This window comes from Salmo salar, chromosome 16 (assembly GCF_965601325.2).
Source record: "Salmo salar chromosome 16, fSalSal1, whole genome shotgun sequence".
Taxonomy (NCBI): domain Eukaryota; kingdom Metazoa; phylum Chordata; class Actinopteri; order Salmoniformes; family Salmonidae; genus Salmo; species Salmo salar.
This window is the reverse complement of record NC_138306.1, coordinates 57705010-57730034: the sequence shown is the minus strand read 5'-3', so window position 1 is coordinate 57730034 and position 25025 is coordinate 57705010. Positions and strand designations below refer to the sequence as shown.

The following is a 25025-nucleotide window of genomic DNA, read 5'->3' as shown; positions in this document are numbered from 1 at the left end:
GACGAAGACAGACAGAGCTAGACGAAGACAGACAGAGCTAGACGAAGACAGACAGAGCTAGACGAAGACAGACAGAGCTAGATGAAGACAGAGCTAGATGAAGACAGAGCTAGACGAAGACAGAGCTAGACGAAGACAGAGCTAGACGAAGACAGACAGAGCTAGACGAAGACAGACAGAGCTAGACGAAGACAGACAGAGCTAGACGAAGACAGACAGAGCTCGACGAAGACAGACAGAGCTCGACGAAGACAGACAGAGCTCGACGAAGACAGACAGAGCTAGACGAAGACAGAGCTAGACAGAGTTAGACGAAGACAGAGCTAGACGAAGACAGACAGAGCTAGACGAAGACAGACAGAGCTAGACGAAGACAGACAGAGCTAGACGAAGACAGACAGAGCTAGACGAAGACAGACAGAGCTAGACGAAGACAGAGCTAGACGAAGACAGACAGAGCTAGACGAAGACAGACAGAGCTAGACGAAGACAGACAGAGCTAGACGAAGACAGACAGAGCTAGACGAAGACAGACAGAGCTAGACGAAGACAGACAGAGCTAGACGAAGACAGACAGAGCTAGACGAAGACAGAACTAGACGAAGACAGAACTAGACGAAGACAGAACTAGACGAAGACAAAACTAGACGAAGACAGAGCTAGACGAAGACAGAGCTAGACGAAGACAGACAGAGCTAGACGAAGACAGACAGAGCTAGACGAAGACAGACAGAGCTAGACGAAGACAGACAGAGCTAGACGAAGACAGACAGAGCTAGACGAAGACAGACAGAGCTAGACGAAGACAGACAGAGCTAGACGAAGACAGACAGAGCTAGACGAAGACAGACAGAGCTAGACGAAGACAGACAGAGCTAGACGAAGACAGACAGAGCTAGACGAAGACAGACAGAGCTAGACGAAGACAGACAGAACTAGATGAAGACAGAACTAGATGAAGACAGAACTAGATGAAGACAGAACTAGATGAAGACAGAGCTAGACGAAGACAGAGCTAGACGAAGACAGAGCTAGACGAAGACAGAGCTAGACGAAGACAGAACTAGACGAAGACAGAACTAGACGAAGACAGAACTAGACGAAGACAGAACTAGATGAAGACAGAGCTAGATGAAGACAGAGCTAGACGAAGACAGAGCTAGACGAAGACAGAGCTAGACGAAGACAGAGCTAGACGAAGACAGAGCTAGATGAAGACAGAACTAGACGAAGACAGACAGAGCTAGACGAAGACAGACAGAGCTAGACGAAGACAGACAGAGCTAGACGAAGACAGACAGAGCTAGACGAAGACAGAACTAGATGAAGACAGAACTAGACGAAGACAGACAGAGCTAGACGAAGACAGACAGAGCTAGACGAAGACAGAACTAGACGAAGACAGACAGAGCTAGACGAAGACAGACAGAGCTAGACGAAGACAGACAGAGCTAGACGAAGACAGACAGAGCTAGACGAAGACAGACAGAGCTAGACGAAGACAGACAGAGCTAGACGAAGACAGAACTAGACAGAGCTAGATGAAGACAGAGCTAGATGAAGACAGAGCTAGATGAAGACAGAGCTAGACGAAGACAGAACTAGATGAAGACAGAGCTAGATGAAGACAGAGCTAGATGAAGACAGAGCTAGATGAAGACAGAGCTAGATGAAGACAGAGCTAGATGAAGACAGACAGAGCTAGACGAAGACAGACAGAGCTAGACGAAGACAGACAGAGCTAGACGAAGACAGACAGAGCTAGACGAAGACAGACAGAGCTAGACGAAGACAGAACTAGACGAAGACAGAACTAGATGAAGACAGAACTAGAGGAAGACAGACAGAGCTAGACGAAGACAGACAGAGCTAGACGAAGACAGACAGAGCTAGACGAAGACAGACAGAGCTAGACGAAGACAGACAGAGCTAGACGAAGACAGAACTAGACGAAGACAGAACTAGATGAAGACAGAGCTAGATGAAGACAGAGCTAGATGAAGACAGAGCTAGATGAAGACAGAGCTAGATGAAGACAGAACTAGACGAAGACAGACAGAGCTAGACGAAGACAGACAGAGCTAGACGAAGACAGACAGAGCTAGACGAAGACAGACAGAGCTAGACGAAGACAGACAGAACTAGACGAAGACAGAACTAGACGAAGACAGAACTAGACGAAGACAGAACTAGATGAAGACAGAACTGGATGAAGACAGAACTGGATGAAGACAGAACTGGATGAAGACAGAGCTAGATGAAGACAGAGCTAGATGAAGACAGAGCTAGACGAAGACAGAACTAGACGAAGACAGAGCTAGACGAAGACAGAGCTAGACGAAGACAGAGCTAGACGAAGACAGAGCTAGATGAAGACAGAACTAGACGAAGACAGAGCTAGATGAAGACAGAGCTAGATGAAGACAGAGCTAGATGAAGACAGAACTAGACGAAGACAGAACTAGATGAAGACAGAGCTAGATGAAGACAGAGCTAGATGAAGACAGAGCTAGATGAAGACAGAACTAGACGAAGACAGAACTAGATGAAGACAGAACTAGATGAAGACAGAGCTAGATGAAGACAGAGCTAGATGAAGACAGAGCTAGATGAAGACAGAACTAGATGAAGACAGAGCTAGATGAAGACAGAGCTAGATGAAGACAGAGTTAGATGAAGACAGAGCTAGATGAAGACAGAGCTAGATGAAGACAGAACTAGATGATCAAGAGTCATAGACCTAGACTAGTATTTACACCAGCCCAAAATGTGGTCTGTGTCATTCTAAAAACGAGTCTTTCTATTACAGACCACAGTTGTCCTACTTTCTCACCATAGGATTCATCACAGTCTGTGGACTTGACACACAGGAGAATGTGCTGATCCAACAGATACTCTGGGTCTGAGATGATAGGGACGAGCTTTAAAAAGACACGACAGGAGTTCAGACACTCAACAACTCTACTGCATCATATACACCATATTGTAAGACAATTAGCCTAGTATTGTACTTGAAAGAAGCTTCAAAAAATGTCAATTTACCTCAACTTGGTTTCCAAACCGAACCTTGATGTTCCCATCAGAGTGATCTTGGTTCTCTCCTTCTGAGCTCTTGACAAATTCTGTGGACAGGATGTGTGCAGTTAGCCTGGTCCCAGATGTGCTTGTACCGTATAGCCAAATCCAGTTTGGCATGACAATGAATAGTAAGAGATTGCAAGACAATCAGATCTGGGACCTACGTTCCGGGTTTGAGGAGTTAGCAAGGTAACTTTGGTCAACACTGAGTTCAACTCGGGATAACCGATCATAGGAATGTTGCTCGCCTTTTAGCCAGGTACATTTCTATGGCAACGAATCCTTCGAGAACTAACCTGGTCCAGGGCAGGCTAACTCAGGGCTAACTCTGTTTACCCTGCATTCAGAACTAACCTGGTCCAGGGCAGGCTAACTCAGGGCTAACTCTGTTTATCCTGCATTCAGAACTAACCTGGTCCAGGGCAGGCTAACTCAGGGCTAACTCTGTTTATCCTACATTCAGAACTAACCTGGTCCAAGCAAGGCTAACTCAGGGCTAACTCTGTTTATCCTGCATTCAGAACTAACCTGGTCCAGGGCAGGCTAACTCAGGGCTAACTCTGTTTATCCTACATTCAGAACTAACCTGGTCCAAGCAAGGCTAACTCAGGGCTAACTCTGTTTATCCTGAATGAAATGTCTGAGCTGTGAGTTGAGGACCAATGAAATCAGATTCCCTCCCTCTCACAAAGATTGTATCATCATCCTCATCATTTGAGGAAGACAACTGATTAAATATTTTATTAATCAAATCGTTTTGTGTAAAAAAAAAGAATGTTAATTAAAATACTTATCACATGACACATTTAGTAATGACAGCATTTGCTCTCCAAACTGTACATTTTTTTTTCACAATTGTATTTTGAAATTTGCGATCGTCAAAATGACAGCCGCAACCAACCATAAACATAATCCATAGATGGCTGTTCCCATTCAAGTCAAGACAGGCAGCCATTGCTAGTGTACTCATGAGATTAACAGTCAAATTGCCAGGGTTAGAGGTCCAAATCCCTTCTATGGATTATATGTCTCTGGCCACAACACAACAACACTCTTCCATCAGATAGGAATGGGGGAAAAAGGTGGTTGTTCGTTGTTAAGGGCACCAAAGACTACCTAGCAACCTATCGGTTACTGGCCCAACGCATTAACAATAACTAATAAAATAAAATACAAATAAATAAAAAACTATTTCACACCATAGTCTGCTGAATATGCAAGATCACTTTTCTTTCATTTTGATTTCGTCACAAAATTAAAAAAAATGTGACGTTGACTTGTCTATGAAGTGATGTTTTTGTTTTCAACGAAGAGTTCAGCCACAGAGTTTCTAAACCCAGAGGCCGCAAACATCACGATGCTTCTGGGAACGGCTTGAGAAACAGACCCAGTAGTGGAACTTGTTATGACTCCAACCTCGTGAGGGTGACAAACTTGAGACGTCAATTTTTTTGTCAAAAAATGTTATATATCGAAAGGAGGAGTGCCATTGATTTGACGACCTGCACATGCGCAGTTCGGCGAGAGTTACACCGTTAGACCAGATGACGTATTTCCGGGTTTGAGCCAACGTTGCCATGACTTTCGCCTACAAGCGTGATCGGGGATTTCCATTGGAGAAGCAGTTTTCTGCCTATCTTCATACTGTACCATCTTTGGTCCGGTGTTCAACTAGCCCAGACGGACAAGCATTATCCACCATCGTAGTACTGATGAAGCCTGATCTGGAATGTGAAGCTAACTGAAGCTGGCTAGCTTTATTAAAAGCCTGATCTGTAATGTGAAGCTAACTGAAGCTGGCTAGTTTTATAAAAGCCTGATCTAGAATGTGAAGCTAGCTTTATATAAGCCTGATCTGGAATGTGACGCTAACTGAAGCTGGCTATCTTTATAAAAGCCTGATCTGGAATGTGAAGCTAACTGAAGCTGGCTAGCTTTATATACGCCTGATCTGGAATGTGAAACTAACTGAAGCTGGCTAGCTTTATAAAAGCCTGATCTAGAATGTGAAGCTAACTGAAGCGAGCTAGCTTTATAAAAGCCTGGTCTGGAATGTGAAGCTAACTGAAGCTGGCTAGCTTTATAAAAGCCTGATCCGGAATGTGACGCTAACTGAGGCTGGCTAGCTTTATAAAAGCCTGATCCGGAATGTGAAGATAACTGAAGCTGGCTAGCTTTATAAAAGCCTGATCTAGAATGTGAAGCTAACTGAAGATGGCTAGCTTTATAAAAGCCTGATCTAGAAGGTGAAGCTAACTGAAGCTGGCTAGCTTTATAAAAGCCTGATCTAGAATGTGAAGCTAACTGAAGCTGGCTAGCTTTATAAAAGCCTGATCCGGAATGTGAAGCTAACTGAAGCGGGCTAGCTTTATAAAAGCCTGGTCTGGAATGTGAAGCTAACTGAAGCTGGCTAGCTTTATAAAAGCCTGATCCGGAATGTGACGCTAACTGAGGCTGGCTAGATTTTATAAAAGCCTGATCCGGAATGTGAAGCTAACTGAAGCTGGCTAGCTTTAGAAAAGCCTGATCTAGAATGTGAAGCTAACTGAAGATGGCTAGCTTTATAAAAGCCTGATCTAGAAGGTGAAGCTAACTGAAGCTGGCTAGCTTTATAAAAGCCTGATCTAGAATGTGAAGCTAACTGAAGCTGGCTAGCTTTATAAAAGCCTGATCCGGAATGTGAAGCTAACTGAAGCTGGCTAGCTTTATAAAAGCCTGATCTAGAATGTGAAGCTAACTGAAGCGGGCTAGCTTTATAAAAGCCTGGTCTGGAATGTGAAGCTAACTGAAGCTGGCTAGCTTTATAAAAGCCTGATCCGGAATGTGAAGCTAACTGAAGATGGCTAGCTTTATAAAAGCCTGATCTAGAATGTGAAGCTAACTGAAGATGGCTAGCTTTAAAAAAGCCTGAGTAGGTTTAGTTTGCTTCGTACTATAGCACTCAGGCTAGTGTGGAGTCACTGTGAGTTAGGCTCCAGTTCAGTTGGAGCGCTTGATATGTTTTTAGTGTTATCCTATGACCACTGTGGTCAGATGGAATAAGGAAGTAGCCATGTCTTACTCTCTAAGCAGCTGGAGTGGTATTCGATGAAGAACTTGGTCTTGGACTTTGTCATGAGGGTAGCGACGCAGTTCATGAACTTGATCCCACCCTGAGACACACTGTTGGGATCTGGAATTAAAGATAGAAAGACAATTGGAAAGGCAGTTGTCTTTGTCCATAGATTTGCGCTAGGAAAACGCTAGAACATCTTCTGAGGGAATATAATTTTGTAAAATACAGTGATGTCAGACACACGTGCATCAGTCACACAGCCAGTACGGTGTAGTTGTCTGGTGAAGTTAGAAACTGTACCATGCTTGGAGACAAACTGTGATGCCACTCCAACTTCAAATGTGGAGAAAACTGGAGAATGGTCACTGGTCATAATGTCATTGGTGCACCCTACAAGAGAGGTTGCAAAATTATATAATTGGTAATAACATGAACTAAAATTAGACATATTTTGTTCGTTTAATTGCAATTAAATCAATTATCATTGCATTAGTCTCACCGTACGACTGACAGAACACATGCACCAAGGGGTAGGACTTCCGTAGAACACGATCACACCATGACGGTAGATTGTATTTAGTCTGTGAGGGAGAATCATTTATATTTCAGTGGTTTGATGGCAGGCCATGCCAAGACCATGCCATCTTTCTAATAGTGGTTTCAGAGAGCCTGTGTGTCCCAAATGGGCACCCTTTTCCCTATATGCCCAAACTACTACCTCTTCCCCTACTGTATTTATTTATTTTATTTATTATTTTGCTCCTTTGCACCATATTATTTATATTTTAACTTTGAACTTTCTTCAAATTACAAATCTACCATTCCAGTGTTTTACTTGCTATACTTTATTTACTTTGCCACCATGGCCTTTTTTTGCCTTTACCTCCCTTATCTCACATCATTTGCTCACATTGTATATAGTCTTATTTTTGTCTACTGTATCATTGATTGTATGTTGTTTTACTCCATGTGTAACTCTGTGTTTTTGTATGTTGTCGAACTGCTTTGCTTTATCTTGGCCAGGTCGCAATTGTAAATGAGAACTTGTTCTCAACTTGCCTACCTGGTTAAATAAAGGTGAAATTTAATAAATAAATAAAAAATATAGGGCACTACTTTAGACCAGAGCCCTATGGAACCCTATTCCATATATAGTGCACTACTTTAGACCAGACCACGATGGAACCCTATTCCCTATATAGTGCACTACTTTAGACCAGACCACTATGGAACCCTATTCCCTATATAGTGCACTACTTTAGACCAGAGCACTATGGAACCCTATTCCCTATATAGTGCACTACTTTAGACCAGAGCCTTATGGAACCCTATTCCTTATATAGTGCACTACTTTTGACCAGAGCCCCTGGTCTATGTATGGAATAGGATACCATTTGGGACGCAGCCACTGTTTAGTGGCTACCTCTACAAGGTAATATAATAAACAGCGAAGCTGTGGACTTGTGCTCTAAGATATATTCCTATTTCCTCCACTGTATGAGGGCCATCTGTGCCTATACAGCATCTCAGGAAACATACACAGTAAACTTACCCCAGTGGCTTTGGCCTTAGTGTAGGCATATCTCTCGCGTGTGTCTCTCTCAAAACGATACGTGGGCGCGAACGTGATCTCTTCCTCATCTATGATGAGATTAAATAAAAAATAGAGAGAGAGATGTCAGAATCACCATTATTTGTCAATTACATGTACATGTACCAGGAATTTGACCTGGTGAAGTGGTGCTGACATTGTCTTACAATTAACAATACACAGACAGAATATAGACAAAATAATGTAACCATAATCTTCATTCAGTCACACTTTCTCTACATGACAAAAGCATACGCTCTTGTGAACATAAATACTCTCTGGTAGGGCTAGCTAGCCTATAGTTTACTCTCTGGTAGGGCTAGCTAGACTATAGTTTACTCTCTGGTAGGGCTAGCTAGACTATAGTTTACTCTGGTAGGGCTAGCTAGCCTATAGTTTACTCTCTGGTAGGGCTAGCTAGACTATAGTTTACTCTCTGGTAGGGCTAGCTAGCCTATAGTTTACTCTCTGGTAGGGCTAGCTAGCCTATAGTTTACTCTGGTAGGGCTCGCTAGCCTATAGTTTACTCTCTGGTAGGGCTAGCTAGCCTATAGTTTACTCTGGCAGGGCTAGCTAGCCTATAGTTTACTCTCTGGTAGGGCTAACTAGCCTATAGTTTACTCTGGTAGGGCTAGCTAGCCTATAGTTTACTCTCTGGTAGGGCTAACTAGCCTATAGTTTACTCTGGTAGGGCTAGCTAGACTATAGTTTACTCTGGTAGGGCTAGCTAGCCTATAGTTTACTCTCTGGCAGGGCTAGCTAGCCTATAGTTTACTCTCTGGTAGGGCTAGCTAGCCTATAGTTTACTCTGGCAGGGCTAGCTAGCCTATAGTTTACTCTCTGGTAGGGCTAGCTAGACTATAGTTTACTCTCTGGTAGGGCTAGCTAGACTATAGTTTACTCTGGTAGGGCTAGCTAGCCTATAGTTTACTCTCTGGTAGGGCTAGCTAGCCTATAGTTTACTCTCTGGTAGGGCTAGCTAGCCTATAGTTTACTCTCTGGTAGGGCTAGCTAGCCTATAGTTTACTCTCTGGTAGGGCTAGCTAGCCTATAGTTTACTCTCTGGTAGGGCTAACTAGCCTATAGTTTACTCTCTGGTAGGGCTAGCTAGCCTATAGTTTACTCTCTGGTAGGGCTAGCTAGACTATAGTTTACTCTCTGGTAGGGCTAGCTAGACTATAGTTTACTCTCTGGTAGGGCTAACTAGACTATAGTTTACTCTCTGGTAGGGCTAGCTAGCCTATAGTTTACTCTCTGGTAGGGCTAGCTAGAGTCATGGCTTTGGGGATAGCCTATAGTTTACTCTCTGGTACGGCTAACTAGCCTATAGTTTACTCTTTGTTAGGGCTAGCTAGCCTATAGTTTACTCTCTGGTAGGGCTAACTAGCCTATAGTTTACTCTTTGTTAGGGCTAGCTAGCCTATAGTTTACTCTCTGGTAGGGCTAACTAGCCTATAGTTGATTCTCTGGCAGGGCTAACTAGCCTATAGTTACTCTCTGGTAGTGCTAGCTAGAGTCATGGCTCTGGAGCTAGCTAGCCTATAGTTTACCAAGGCTAACATGCTGTAGATGTGTTCACTCAATGGCTAGTTGTGCTCATTCAATGACCATGGCTTTGGCATAGAAATGCATCCTCACATTTTTCCATACACATCATATAGCCTAGTGAAGTTTAATTTACTTTAGGCATAGTTAGCTATGACAGAATGTATGTTGCTAGTGGCCATGTCTTACCATAGTGTAGGAATACCTTCCCCTCTCCCTTCTCAATGGTGAGCTGGTCTCTACACAGCAGTTCCTGGTACTGCTGCTGTTTGATCTTGGTCACGATGCTCTCTGCTTCCTGTTAAGGGAACACAATGCAAAGTAGCTGCTCTCTCTTCCTGCACAGTGACGTCATCAGCACAGCACTATCTCTATTTAGCCTAACTGCTGCTAGAGAAATAGGGAACAGGAACTGCATGCTGGCGCTGTCCCAAATGGCACCCTCATCCCTATATTAGTGAACTACTGTAGACCAGGGCCTTTGGTAAAAAAAGTAGTGCACTCCTCTGGTCCATGTCCTTTACACAAGTGTGTGTGTCCAAGTAACAACTTGCTTGCTTATGCTTACTTGGTATGTAACAACACATTCAATAAGCACATGAATACAAATTCAGACTAGCAGTGGTTGAGAGTTGTTGATAGTTGAAAGCAGATGAGAGCCGTGTATATTCCCCCCCCCCTCCCCCCCAAGCAGACACCTCGAAGGCCCTGAAAGAACTTCATTGAACTCTATGTAAACTGGAAACCACATATCCTGAGGCTGCATTTATTGTAGCTGGGGATTTTAACAAGGCTAATCTGAAAACAAGACTCCCTACATTTTATCAGCATATTGAAATGCGCGACCTGGTCTGGCAACACTCCGGATCATTGCTACTCTAATTTCCGCGACGCATACAAGGCCCTCCCCCGCTCTCCTTTTGGCAAATCTGACCACGACTCCATTTTGATGCTTCCAGCCTATAGACAGAAACTAAAACAGGAAGCTCCCGCGCTCAGGTATGGTCAACGCTGGTCCGACCAATCTGATTCCACGCCTCAAGATTGCTTCAATCACGTGGACTGGGATAGCATTGGACAACAACATTGATGTATACGCTGATTTGGTGAGCGAGTTCATTAGCAAGTGCATGTGGTACCCACAGCATCTATTAAAACATTCCCCAACAAGAAACCGTGGATTGATGGCAGCATTCGCACAAAACTGAAAGCGCGAACCACTGCTTTTAATCATGGCAAGGCGACCAGAAACCTGACCGAATACAAACAGTGTAGCTATTCCCTCCGCAAGGCAATCAAACAAGCTAAGCGTCAGTGGAGTTGCAATTCAACTGCTCAGACACAAGACGTCAGGATCTACAGCCAATCACGTCTTGCTCCCAGACAAACTAAACAACTTCTTTGCTCGCTTTGAGGACAATACAGTGCCACTGACACGGCCCGCTACCAAAACCTACGGGCTCTCCTTCACCACAGCCAACGTGAGTAAAACATTTAAACGTGTTAACCCTCGCAAGGCTGCCGGCCCAGACGGCATCCCTAGCCGCGTCCTCACAGCATGCGCAGACCAGCTGGCTGGTGTGTTTACGGACATATTCAATCAATCCCTATCCCAGTCTGCTGTTCCCACATGCTTCAAGAGGGCCACCATTGTTCCTGTTCCCAAGAAAGCTAAGGTAACTGAGCTAAACGACTATTGCCCCGTAGCACTCACTTCCGTCATCATGAAGTGCTTTGAGAGACTAGTCAAGGATTTGCTTACTGCCCCAATAGGTCCACAGACGACGCAATCTCACTGCACACTGCCCTAACCCATCTGGACAAGAGGAATACCTATTTAAGAATGCTGTTCATCGATTACAGCTCAGCATTCAACACCATAGTACTCACCAAACTCGTCATTAAGCTCAAGACCCTGGGTCTCGACCTCACCCTGTGCAACTGGGTCCTGGACTTTGTCGGGCCGCCCCCAGGTGGTGAGGGTAGGAAACAACATCTCCACCCCGCTGATCCTCAACACTGGGTCCCCACAAGGGTGTGTTCTCAGCCCTCTCCTGTACTCCCTGTTCACCCATGACTGTGTGGCCATGCACGCCTCCAACTCAATCATCAAGTTTGCAGACGACACTACAGTGGTAGGCTTGATTTCCAACAACGACGAGACGGCCTACAAGGAGGAGGTGAGGGAACTCGGAGTGTGGTGTCAGGAAAACAACCTCACACTCAAAGTCAACAAAACAAAGGAGATGATCGTGGACTTCAGGAAACAGCAGAGGGAGCACCCCTCTATCCACATCAATAGGACCGAAGTGGAGAGAGTGGAAAGTTTTAGATTCCTCGAAGTACACATCACAGAAAAACTGAAATGGTCCACCCACACAGACTGCGTGGTGAAGAAGGCGCAACAGCGCCTCTTCAACCTCAGGAGGCTGAAGAAATTCGGCTTGTCATCAAAAACACTCACAAGCTTTTACAGATGCACAATCGAGAGAATCCTGTTGGGCTGTATCACGCCTGGTACGGCGGGAACTGAGAGACTGAAACACAGCTTCTATCTCAAGGCCATCAGACTGTTAAACAGCCATCACTAACATTGAGTGGCTGCTGCCAACATACAGACTCAATCTCTAGCCACTTTAATAATTAATAATTGGATGTAATAAATGTATCACTAGTCACTTAAACAATGCAACTTTATATAATGTTTACATACCCTACATTACTCATCTCATCTCAGCAGTTGAGAGTTGTTGATAGAGCAGCTGAGAGTTGCTGATAAAGCAGCTGAGAGTTGCTGATAAAGCAGTTGCGAGTTGTTGATAGTTGATAAAGCAGTTGAGAGTTGTTGATAAAGCAGTTGAGAGTTGCTGATAAAGCAGTTGAGAGTTGCTGATAAAGCAGTTGAGAGTGGTTGATAGTTGATAAAGCAGTTGATAGTTGTTGATAAAGCAGTTGAGAGTGGTTGATAGTTGATAAAGCAGTTGAGAGTTGTTGATAAAGCAGTTGAGAGTTGTTGATAAAGCAGTTGAGAGTTGTTGATAAAGCAGTTGAGAGTTGTTGATAAAGCAGTTGAGAGTTGTTGATAAAGCAGTTGAGAGTTGTTGATAAAGCAGCTGAGAGTTGTTGATAAAGCAACTGAGAGTTGTTGATAAAGCAGCTGAGAGTTGTTGAGAGTTGTTGATAAAGCAGCTGAGAGTTGCTGATAAAGCAGTTGAGAGTTGTTGATAAAGCAGTTGAGAGTTGTTGATAGTTGATAAAGTAGTTGAGAGTTGTTGATAAAGTAGTTGAGAGTTGTTGATAAAGCAGTTGAGAGGTGTTGATAAAGTAGTTGAGAGTTGCTGATAAAGCAGTTGAGAGTTGTTGATAGTTGATAAAGTAGTTGAAAGTTGTTGATAAAGCAGCTGAGAGTTGCTGATAAAGCAGTTGAGAGTTGTTGAGAGTTGATAAAGTAGTTGAGAGTTGCTGATAAAGCAGTTGAGAGTTGTTGATAGTTCATAAAGTAGTTGAGAGTTGTTGAGAGTTGCTGATAAAGCAGTTGAGAGTTGTTGATAGTTCATAAAGTAGTTGAGAGTTGTTGAGAGTTGCTGATAAAGCAGTTGAGAGTTGTTGATAAAGCAGTTGAGAGTTGTTGATAAAGCAGTTGAGAGTTGTTGATAAAGTAGTTGAGAGTTGCTGATAGAGCAGTTGAGAGTTGCTGATAGAGCAGTTGAGAGTTGTTGATAAAGCAGTTGAGAGTTGTTGATACTGTAGCAACCTTAACCCAACACAACCTCTTCAAAAGGTTCAGATCTCTTAGCATAACGGTTAAGGTTGAGTTGACAGTCGCTGGACCCAGATTAGAGTCCTGGTCAGGCCACCCCCCTCCCCCAAATTCATCACAATACAATCTCCACATCCAACGTTAACTACTATGGTAGTTCAACTTACTGTGGATGGCAATTCAATTCGATAATTCAGATCCCCAAGCCAGAACAGATGAGTGAATCGATGTGTGATGTCAAACGGATTCAGTTTCTTATCTCCAAGATTCAAGAAACGTAGGATGCTGACGTAATTTTGGTTGCGTCTGGTAAGAGAACAAATGTTGAGAAAATAAATGTCTTGCTTTCAAGTAGTTGAGATATGAAGAGATATGGTATCTTCTTTTCTCACGTTTAGCTATTTTTGCAACATGCAGACACTATCTTTGTGTTCCTTTTTTTCATCAAACAGAAATTAACAGAACCAGTTAAAGGCTACTCAAGAAATAGAGCAGACGGGCCACAAATAACAACAGACATCCTAAATAATACTGGAGCATAAACAACCCCCCAAAAAACTTGTAAGAGTTTAGAGGCATTTTGAGGAGATGTTAAACATTCTGATATTGTGTCAGTGGAATCAATACACTTTTTAATTTAACTCCATTTTGCTTTCAACATAAACTGGTTTCTAGGGGTCAGAACTATTTAAAATGCTTGAGGATTGTTACATTGTGATTATGTAATTTATCAGCCATTTTTAATCCCTGTAGTTCACCTGATCTTCTTCTCGCTCCCCGAAGTCAGGTGACTGTTGACAAAGCCAAAGGAAGTACCGTTGAACATGAAGGACACACCCACTGCTCCCTTATTTCCTGGAACATAAAGATAAATGGATGTGACGTTAGGCCTCTCTACTGTTTGTGCCTTTCATCGTCTAGGTTGATAATAAAAAGAGGGCCAGTTTCCCAGACCCAGATTAAGTCTAGTCTTGGACTAAAAAGCCATTTCATTGGAGAATCTTTATTGCACATGCTTTGTAAATCCAGGACTAGGTGTCATCTGTGCCCAGGAAATTGGGCCAAAGAGTGTGCAGTGAGTGGATGGGTCTGCAGTGAGTGGATGGGTCTGCAGTGGGTGGATGGGTCTGCAGTGAGTGGATGGGTCTGCAGTGAGTGGATGGGTCTGCAGTGAGTGGATGAGTCTGCAGTGGGTGGATGGGTCTGCAGTGAGTGGATGGGTCTGCAGTGAGTGGATGAGTCTGCAGTGGGTGGATGGGTCTGCAGTGAGTGGATGAGTCTGCAGTGGGTGGATGGGTCTGCAGTGAGTGGATGAGTCTGCAGTGAGTGGATGATTCTGCAGTGAGTGGATGAGTTTGCAGTGGGTTGATGGGTCTGCAGTGGGTGGATGGGTCTGCAGTGAGTGGATGATTCTGCAGTGAGTGGATGAGTCTGCAGTGAGTGGATGGGTCTGCAGTGGGTGGATGAGTCTGCAGTGAGTGGATGATTCTGCAGTGAGTGGATAGGTCTGCAGTGAGATGATGGGATTTACCCAGTGCGTTGGCGATCCCTGTCTTAACGCTGTCTGAAAAGATGTGTGAGATTCTGTTTTCGTGCTCTGGCTTGGCTAGCACAACGATACGGATGTTCCATAGGGTTTGGATGGCTATCTGAACAAAATATAACACATCATAATTACAATAAAACACATATTATTAATTAAAAAAAATTATGGTGAATTCTATTACAATCGAACAGTCACTGTCACTTGTTTTAATGTAACGTCCCAAGGCTTAATTGCAACCACATATACAGCCAGCTGGTGTACGAGATTAGTTGTGAATGTGTAACCTACCTAACACCAGTGTAAAAAATCAGGAGTTAAAAGTAACTATACTTTAAGGGGTGGTTTCCCGGACTCAGATTAACATTTTACATTTACATTTGAGTCATTTTAGCAGACGCTCTTATCCAGAGCGACTTACAGTAGTGAATGCATACATTTCATACATGTTTTTCTCCGTACTGGTCCCCCCGTGGGAATCGAACCCACAACCCTGGCGTTGCAAACACCATGCTCCACCAACTGAGCCACACGGGATTAAGCCTAGCAAAGTCAATGGAAAATCTAAATTGAAAGTGCTTTTGTAGTCCAGGGTTTTAATATGTATCCTGGAAACTGGCACTGAGTGTTGAGATAGTAACTGACTTGTTTGAAGCTGATGTCGGTGGTTCCTCTCAAGGCACTCTTCAGTGTGTCTATCCACTCCTTCTCCCCCAGGGGATCTTCCTGAGTCCCGACCACATAGATGTCGTGAGGAATGTGATCGGCCGTGTCGTCCCTGGTCTTGCCCTGACCCTTACACTGGAACCACGATGCTATGCTGTGAGGAGGACTGGCGTTACCTGGAGGAAGAGGTAATTATCAATCAATCAATATGTTTCATTGTCCCAATCAATCAATCAATCAATGTGTAATTAGCTGTTGAGTTCTTGAGCAAAATAATTATCGACTGAGCTGAAGTAGCAATATCGATATCGAACAATATTGATACTAATTGATAAGTAAAGTATTTATTATCAACAAATTGATGCACTGGGTAGATTATTCTATGTGTTTTAGTTCATGTAGACATTGAAGGCAGGTATTTTACCCATATTCCAGGTGCCAACGAACACAGTGATCATATCTGGCTCAGGCTTGTCTGAGTGTTTGTTCTTCATCTGCTGAAGGAGTTGACAGAACCCCTCTCTTTTCTGGTGACACACACACACACACACACACACACACACACACACACACACACACACACACTCATAGACACACACACACATATACACAGACACAGATCACACACACACACACACACACACACACACACACACACACACACACACACACACACACACACACACACACACACACACACACACACACACACACACACACACACACACACTCATAGACACACACACACATATACACAGACACAGATCACACACACACACACACACACACACACACACACACACACACACACACACACACACACACACACACACACACACACACACACACACACACACACACACACACACACACACACACACACACATCAGAAAGATGACCACACAGTTTACATGAAACCATAGCTTGGTGGTACATGTACAAAGCCTTCAGAAAGTATTCACACCCCTTGACTTTTTACATTTTGTTGTGTTACAGCCTGAATTTAATATGGATTAAATTGTGTTTCATTATTTTTTTATTTATTTTTTTACACACAATAGGCCAGTAAGTCAAAATGGAATTATGTTTTTTGACATTTTTACAAATTAAAAATGAAAAGCTGAAATGTCTTGAATCAATAAGTATTCATCCCTTTTGTTATGTCAAGCCTAAATAAATTCAGGAGTAAAAATGCTGCTTAACAAGTCACATAATAAGTTGCATGGACTCTGTGTGCAATAATAGTGTTTAACATAATTATTTTTAATGACTACTTCATCTCTGTACCCCACACATACAATTATCTGTAAGGTCCCTCAGTCGAGCAGTGAATTTCAAACACAGATTCAACCACAAAGACCAGGGAGGTTTTCCAATGCCTCACAAAGAAGGGCACCTATTGGTAGATGGGTAAAACATTATTATTATTTTTTAAAGCAGACATTGAATATCCCTTTGAGCATGGTGAAGTTATTAATAACACTTTGGATTGTGTATCTATACACCCAGTCACTACAAAGATACAGGCGTACTTCCTAACTCAGTTAAGAAGAAGGTAAGGGATTTTACCATGAGGCCAATGGTGACTTTAAAACAGAGGATGGATCAACAACATTGTAGTTACTCCACAATACTAACCTAATTGACAGAGTGAAAAGAAGGAAGCCTGTAAGTTTAAAAAAAATATTCCAAAACATGCATCCTGTTTGCATGTCATGTCCTGACCAGTAATAGGGGTTATTTGTTATTGTAGTTTGGTCAGGACGTGACAGAGGGTATTTGTTTTATGTGGTTCAGGGTGTGTTTTTGTGTATGTGTTTAGGTAGAGGGGTATTTGATTTATTAGTCCGGGGTTTGATAGTTTGTTAGTCATTGTTCTATGTTAGTATATTTCTATGTTCTATCTAGTCTTTTGTAGTTCTATGTTTAGTTTATTGGGGTTGGACCTTCAATTGGAGGCAGCTGGTTATTGTTGCCTCTGATTGAGGGTCCTATAATTAGGAGTTTGTTTTTCATGGGTTTTTGTGGGAAGTTGTTCTTGTTTAGCTGTTTTGCCTGACAAGACTGTCCAGTTCATTTTGTTTTGTATACGTTTATTGTGTTTCCCTTCTTCACCAATAAAAAAAGAAGATGAGTATATATTTTCCCGCTGCGTCTTGGTCTCTACCCTACGACACCCGTGACATTGCAACAAGGCACTAAAGTAATACTGCAACAAATGTGGCAAAGAATTTAACTTTTTGTCCTGAATACAAAGTGTTATGTTTGGGCAAATCCAATACAACACATTACTTGTCACAACTTCCACCGAAGGTGGCGCCCCCTCCTGTTCGGGTGGCGCTCGGCAGTCATCGTCACCGGCCTACTAGCTGCCAACGATTCCCTTTTTGTTTTCCCCCTTTTCGTTATTAGGCGCCCCCACCTGTTCTGAGTTGGGCTGATTAGCGGCCTTTATTAGCCAGTAGGCCCGCCTGCTCTTTGTGCGGGATTATTTCATTGTATGCTGTGCGTGGTGACACGCTGTTTGTTGTACATTTTCAGTGGTGCGTTGTGTTTTGCGCAAGCTGTGTTTTTGTCCCTTGTATTTGGGGCACTTTGTTTTGTAGTGCGCTCTGTGCGCTGTTTGGGTTGGCTTGTCGTTTAGTCATTGTGCCTATTAAAGCCAATACCCTGAATCGCTGTTTTCCTGCACTTGATTCCTCGTCAGCAAACACCCACGCCTCACATTACTGAGTACCACTCTCCATATTTTCAAGCATTGTTGTCACGCCCTGACCTTAGAGATCCTTTCTATTCTCTATTTTGGTTAGGTCGGGGTGTGACTAGGGTGGCTACTCTAGTTTTGTATTTCTATGTTGGCCTGATATGGTTCCCAATCAGAGGCAGCTGTATCTCGTTGTCTCTGATTGGGGATCATATTTAGGCAGCCTTTTCCCACCTGTTGTTTGTGGGATCTTATTTTGAGTCAGTGCACCGCTGTCGTCACGGTTTGTTGGTTGTTTCTTTTTGTTGTTGTTGGTTGTAAAGTTTCACTAAAATAAAATGTGGAACTCAGAGCACGCTGCGCCTTGGTCCTTCTCTACACACAATCGTGACAATAGTGGTGGCTGCATCATGTTATGGGTATGGCTATAATCGTTAAGGACTGGGGAGTTTTTCAGGATAAAAAAGAAACAGAATGGAGCTAAGCACAGTCAAAATCCTAGAGGAAAACCTGGTTCAGTCTGCTTCCCAACAGACACTGGGAGATTAATTCACCTTTCAGCAGGACAATAACCTAAAACACAAGGCCACATCTACACTGGAGTTGCTTACCAAGAAGACAGTGACTGTTCCTGATGGCTGAGTTACAGTTTTGACTTAAATCTACGGCAAGACCTAAAAATGGTTGTCTAGCAAAGATCAACAACCAATTTGACAGAGTTTGAAGAATTTTGAAAATAATAAATTGGCAAATCTTGCAAAATCCAGGTGTGGAAAGCTCTTAGAGATTTACCCAGAAAGACTCTCAGATGTAATGGCTGCCAAAGGTGCTTCTACAAAGTATTGACTCAGCGGTGTGAATACTTATGTAAATGAGATATTTCTGTGTTAAATGTTCAATCAATTTGCAAAAAATCTATTTAATCCTTTTTAAATTCAGTCTGTAAAACAAGTCAAGGGGTATGAATACTTTCTGAAGGCACTGTAATTCCTCTGAGGTCTACCTTTGTATCGTCGAAGACAAACTCTTTCCTCAGAGTCTTCTCCTTCTCGGTCTCCAACACGATCACCAGTTTGGCAACTTTCTGGGATTTCACCAGCTGTAAAACTACACATGACATAGATTAAGGTTACATCCACTAGTATCTTAGATTACTTTTCCCTTTATATGGCTTTATTATTATTTCTTTATTATAATTTATTATTTCCCTTTATTATAGCACTACTTTTGACCAGCGCTGTCGTTACACGACGCAATTTTAGTTGTTTGCAAATTAGTTGCTTCTTGATACACTCCCCTGCATACGTTTCAACTTTGTACAACTAGTTACAAGCAACAGCCAATCAAAGCAAACCCACTTTTGACACATGATCCATTGGAAAGGTTCAGAATTCTGACCCAGTTGTCATGTCAACACAGCTGTCAGTGCTGCACACGCGATCAGCGTTGACAGAACAGACTAGCACAATAGGAGATGTAATGCAATTCATTGTACATGGTTTAGCAGTCAATAAGTGTAATTTAGAAGTGAACCAAAACCTCTCTCTGACCAGTTTCAACTGAAATTGTCCACCATGAACTGTGTTAGCTACAGTTGAAGTCGGAAGTTTACATACACTTAAGTTGGAGTCATTAAAACTCGTTTTTCAACCACTCCACAAATTTCTTGTTAACAAACTATAGTTTTGGCAAGTCGGTTAGGACATCTACTTTGTGTATGGCACAAGTAATTTTTCCAACAATTGTTTACAGACAGATTATTTCACTTATAATTCACTGTATCACAATTCCAGTGGGTAGGAAGTTTACATACACTAAGTTGACTGTGCCTTTAAACAGCTTGGAAAATTCCAGAAAATGATGTCATGGCTTTAGAAGCTTTTGATAGGCTAATTGACATCATTTGTGTCAATTGGAGGTGTACCTGTGGATGTATTTCAAGGCCTACCTTCAAACTCAGTGCCTCTTTGCTTGACATCATGGGAAAATCAAAAGACCTCAGAAAAGAAATTGTAGTCTGGTTCATCCTTGGGAGCAATTTCCAAACGCCTGAAGGTACCACGTTCATCTGCACCAACAATAGTACGCAAGTATAAACACCATGGGACCACGCAGCCGTCATACCGCTCAGGAAGGAGACGTGTTCTGTCTCCTAGAGATGAACGTACTTTGGTGCGAAAAGTGCAAATCAATCCAAGAACAACAGCAAAGGACCTTGTGAAGATGCTGGAGGAAACAGGTACAAAAGTATCTATATCCACAGTAAAACGAGTCCTATATCGACATAACCTGACAGGCCGCTCAGCAAGGAAGAAGCCACTGCTCTAAAACCGCCATTAAAAAAAGCCAGACTACACTTTGCAACTGCACATGGGGACAAAGATCGTACTTTTTGGAGAAATGTCCTTTGGTCTGATGAAACAAAAATAGAACTGTTTGGCCATAATGACCATCGTTATGTTTGGAGGAATAAGGGGGAGGCTTGCAAGCCGAAGAACATCATCCCAACCGTGAAGCACGGGGGTGGCAGCATCATGTTGTGGGGGTGCTTTTGATGCAGGAGGACTGGGGCACTTCACAAAATAGATGGCATCATGAGGCAGGAAAATTATGAGGATATATTGAAGCAACATCTCAAATCATCAGTCAGGAAGTTAAAGCTTGGTCGCAAATGGGTCTTCCAAATGGACAATAACCCCAAGCATACTTCCAAAGTTGTGGCAAAATGGCTTAAGGACAACAAAGTCAAGGTATTGGAGTGGCCATCACAAAGCCTTGACCTCAATCCCATAGCAAATTTGTGAGCAGAACTGAAAAAGCGTGTGCGAGCAAGGAGGTCTACAAACCTGACTCAGTTACACCAGCTCTGTCAGGAGAAATGGCCCAAAATTCACCCAACTTATTGTGGGGAGCTTGTGGAAGGCTACCCGAAACATTTGACCCAAGTTAAACCATTTAAAGGCAACGCTACCAAATACTAATTGAGTCTATGTAAACTTCTGACCAACTGGGAATGTGAAATAAATAATTCTCTCTGCTATTATTCTGACATTTCACATTCTTCAAATAAAGTGGTGATCCTAACTGACCTAAGACAGGGAATTTTTTACTTGGATTAAATGTCAGGAATTGTGAAAAACGGAGTTTAAATGTATTTGGCTAAGGTGTATGTAAACTTCCGACTTCAACTGTAGCTGCGTTGTTGTTGTTTTCGATCTAAATTTTGGCTAGCTAAATTGTACAGCCTGCATTTCTTCTATATCCTTTCTGTTACAATAACCAAACAGTTGGGGAAGCACAATGTAATGCAGCAGATGACATGGGGTGAGTTTAGAATTCTCAAACCAGCAGCTTCAATTTGATTGGCTGTTGCATGCAAGGCTGTTGCACGCGTTTGAGTAACTTCATGTAACTTCAAAATTGCTTGAGATTATGCCACTTGCAACTGCAACTAAAACTGCATGAAAGTTGCTTCGTGTAAATCCAGTCTAAGGCCTAGATACAGTTACAGAATGTAAAAACAAAAATAGAAAGACTCTTTACGATTATAGGAGGAATAAAGTACTTACTTTTATTGTGTACAAAGTATTTATCTTCTGGTCCGTCTTTATATTTCTTGAAGTAGATCTTCCCAGTTTCCACATCCACCTTGAGGAACATCTTGGTTGTGAGACCAAGCAACTCTGATTTGACCTGCGAAGAAGACCAAAAAAACCTCATAAATTCACAAAAAAAGGAACCCGTCCTTGTGCAATTAAACCGTGTAAAGACAATTTGCAGTTTAACCCAGATGATAATAGAGATACAATTATTTTGTTTCAGACGAGTTTTATTATCCGCTATGCCTTCGATATACAATATGTGGTAACATTGTTATCAGGAAATACAATGATAATTGGCTTTTTTTGGGGGGCTGCAGTATCTCATTAGTTCAACTTACTTCAAATGTAATAGGTGGTATTAGAGACTTCCTATGGCCTCCTTCATATCCTACCGACTCAAACAGAGCAGCTTTGGCCTGAAGAAAAAAAGAGAAGAAAACTACAGTACGTGAAAAGGAAGCATTACTCCTTCAACTGTACGTTTATGTTTCTGGTCTGATTTTGGTCAAAGTGTAACAGGAAAGACGTTATAACATACGAGGAGATAATCTACACCAGGTTCAGTTAGTGATTGATAGAAATAGCAAATGAATAAGCTATTGCTAACATTGCTAACTTTGAATAATAAAAAAAAAAAAAAAAAAAAAAATGTCAGAATAAGAATGTGTCCCAAATGGCAACCCTATTCCCTATATAGTGCACTACTTTAGACCAGAGCCCCTATTCCCTATATAGTGCACTACTTTAGACCAGAGCCCCTATTCCCTATATAGTGCACTACTTTAGACCAGAGCCCTATTCCCTATATAGTGCCCTACTTTAGACCAGAGCCCTATTCCCTATATAGTGCACTACTTTAGACCAGAGCCCCTATTCCCTATATAGTGCACTACTTTAGACCAGAGCCCCTATTCCCTATATAGTGCACTACTTATGACCAGAGCTCTATGGGCCCTGATCGAAAGTAGTGCACTATTTAGAGAACGGGACAGGCCCTAAGTTTAGAATAGTGTTAAACATTACTTTATCCTCGATGGAGTAGAGCAGCTTGGTAATTTGTTCCAGTCTGAATGACACAGCCTGGCCTGAATCTGCTGACACCTAGAAATTAAAAGCAGAAACGTGAATTCAAAATAAACCAAGAATAGGACAGAGACAGCCTTCAACGCATTACATAGGGCATATCATTAAAAACACAAAGGACTTGATTATATAAATACTGTATACTAGACCAGAGATGATATAAAAACTGTATACTAGACCAGAGATTATATAAATACTGTACACTAGACCAGAGATGATATAAATACTGTACACTAGACCAGAGATGATATAAATACTGTACACTAGACCAGAGATATAAATACTGTATACTAGACCAGAGATGATAAAAATACTGTATACTAGACCAGAGATATAAATACTGTACACTAGACCAGAGATATAAAAACTGGACACTAGACCAGAGATATAAATACTGTACACTAGACCAGAGATATAAATACTGTACACTAGACCAGAGATATAAAAACTGGACACTAGACCAGAGATGACAGTAAAACTAAACAGAAGTGTCTGATAAATGGTTAATAATAGACAAAGACATCTTGTCTAGAATGGATCCTCATACCGACCTGTTTCCTTATTGAATACTGATGTAAAAATAATACCATCTAGAATGGATCCTCATACCGACCTGTTTCCTTATTGAATACTGATGTAAAAATAATACCATCTTGAATGCAGCTCATACCGTCCCATCTCCTTCCTGAAAGTTGACGTTAAAATAATGGCTAATATAAGGTTAATTATAATAACAACACACCTGGCTTCTCATTCGGCCGACCCCTGGGGACAGCTGTTGGTCTAGGAGCCTCTGAAAGGCCTCCAGAGTAGGAAGGGTACGGGAGATCTCGCTGACAACACAGGAGCACCAGAAATGTTAATTCAACTGAAAATACTTATTTCATCCCACAAGGGTTAGGGTTAATCACATGTTGTTTTCCAGGGTTAGAGTCAATCAATTCCATTTCTATTAAGTTAATTTCCATGAATTGACCCCCCAACCCTGCTGTTAACAGTGAATGCTGAGTGCTTTAAATGTTGCAGATATATACAATGGGGTCCAGAATTATTGCCACCCTTGATAAAGATGAGCAATAATGACTGTATAAAATAAATAATTCAAATACTGGGCTATATTTTATGCTCCCCCCAAAAAATTGGGAAATTATCTTATTTTCTATTAATGCAATTGCTCAGAATTTTTTAGAATTGTTTAATCAAATCAAATCAAGCTTTTTTTTTTAATACAGCACATTTCAGAAACAGTTTCCAACGCAATGTCCTTTACAGGAAAAAGAATGATGAACTGAACAACTAAAAACACACTAAAGGAAAAACAAAGCTAAAAATGTTTTTTTAAGATCTCTTTTAAATATGTCCGCAGTTTTAGCCCCTCTCAGATTCTCTGGCACGTTATTCCAGAGGCTGAGGGCAAAATAACTAAAGTAACAAAATTATTGACACCCCTAAAAATACTTACTGTTCAAATAAAGTAGTCAAAAGTTTAGTGTTTGATCCCATGTTCCTAGCACTTAATGGTTATACCAAGCTTGTGATGGTACAAACTTGTTGGAAGCATTTGCAGTTAGTTTTGGTTGTATTTCAGATTATTTTGTTCCCAATAGAAATTAATGGTAAATAATGTATTGTCATTTTGGAGTCACTTTTATTGTAAATAAGAATATAACATGTTTCTAAACACTTCTACATTAATGTGGATGCTACCATGATTACAGATAATCCTGAATGAATTGATGAGTGTAAAAGTTACAGAGTGTCAAAGACCATACCTCCAAGACATGCTAACCTCCCCTGTTATTGGTAATGGTGAGAGGTTAGATTATACCTCCAAGACATGCTAACCTCCCCTGTTATTGGTAATGGTGAGAGGTTAGATTATACCTCCAAGACATGCTAACCTCCCCTGTTATTGGTAATGGTGAGAGGTTATACCTCCAAGACATGCGAACCTCCCCTGTTATTGTTAATGGTGAGAGGTTATACCTCCAAGACATGCTAACCTCCCCTGTTATTGGTAATGGTGAGAGGTTATACCTCCAAGATATGCTAACCTCCCCTGTTATTGATAATGGTGAGAGGTTAGCTTATACCTCCAAGACATGCTAACCTCCCCTGTTATTGATAATGGTGAGAGGTTAGCTTATACCTACAAGACATGCTAACCTCCCCTGTTATTGGTAATGGTGAGAGGTTAGATTATACCTCCAAGACATGCTAACCTCCCCTGTTATTGGTAATGGTGAGAGGTTAGATTATACCTCCAAGACATGCTAACCTCCCCTGTTATTGGTAATGGTGAGAGGTTAGATTATACCTCCAAGACATGCTAACCTCCCCTGTTATTGGTAATGATCCCTAACCTTCCTGAGAAAAAAATAAATATTACTTGTTAAAC

The 25025-nt window shown here is 41.9% G+C and overlaps 1 protein-coding gene across 1 annotated transcript in view; it reads right to left on the bottom strand.

Moving 5' to 3' along the window:
• inpp5d (inositol polyphosphate-5-phosphatase D) overlaps nucleotides 1-25025 on the bottom strand; it is a 54174-nt gene that overhangs the window by 3360 nt on the left and 25789 nt on the right. The window contains exons 6-22 of the mRNA XM_082962797.1: nucleotides 23370-23460; nucleotides 22568-22645; nucleotides 21883-21960; nucleotides 21512-21635; nucleotides 18946-19049; nucleotides 15663-15765; nucleotides 15218-15414; nucleotides 14561-14678; nucleotides 13788-13884; nucleotides 13197-13335; nucleotides 9459-9567; nucleotides 7686-7774; nucleotides 6633-6714; nucleotides 6434-6523; nucleotides 6140-6250; nucleotides 3043-3122; nucleotides 2834-2921 (exon numbers count right to left, since the gene is read on the bottom strand). Coding sequence (XP_082818923.1) covers nucleotides 2834-2921; nucleotides 3043-3122; nucleotides 6140-6250; nucleotides 6434-6523; nucleotides 6633-6714; nucleotides 7686-7774; nucleotides 9459-9567; nucleotides 13197-13335; nucleotides 13788-13884; nucleotides 14561-14678; nucleotides 15218-15414; nucleotides 15663-15765; nucleotides 18946-19049; nucleotides 21512-21635; nucleotides 21883-21960; nucleotides 22568-22645; nucleotides 23370-23460 — 1778 coding nt within the window. The remainder of the gene's footprint in view (nucleotides 1-2833; nucleotides 2922-3042; nucleotides 3123-6139; nucleotides 6251-6433; nucleotides 6524-6632; nucleotides 6715-7685; nucleotides 7775-9458; nucleotides 9568-13196; nucleotides 13336-13787; nucleotides 13885-14560; nucleotides 14679-15217; nucleotides 15415-15662; nucleotides 15766-18945; nucleotides 19050-21511; nucleotides 21636-21882; nucleotides 21961-22567; nucleotides 22646-23369; nucleotides 23461-25025) is intronic.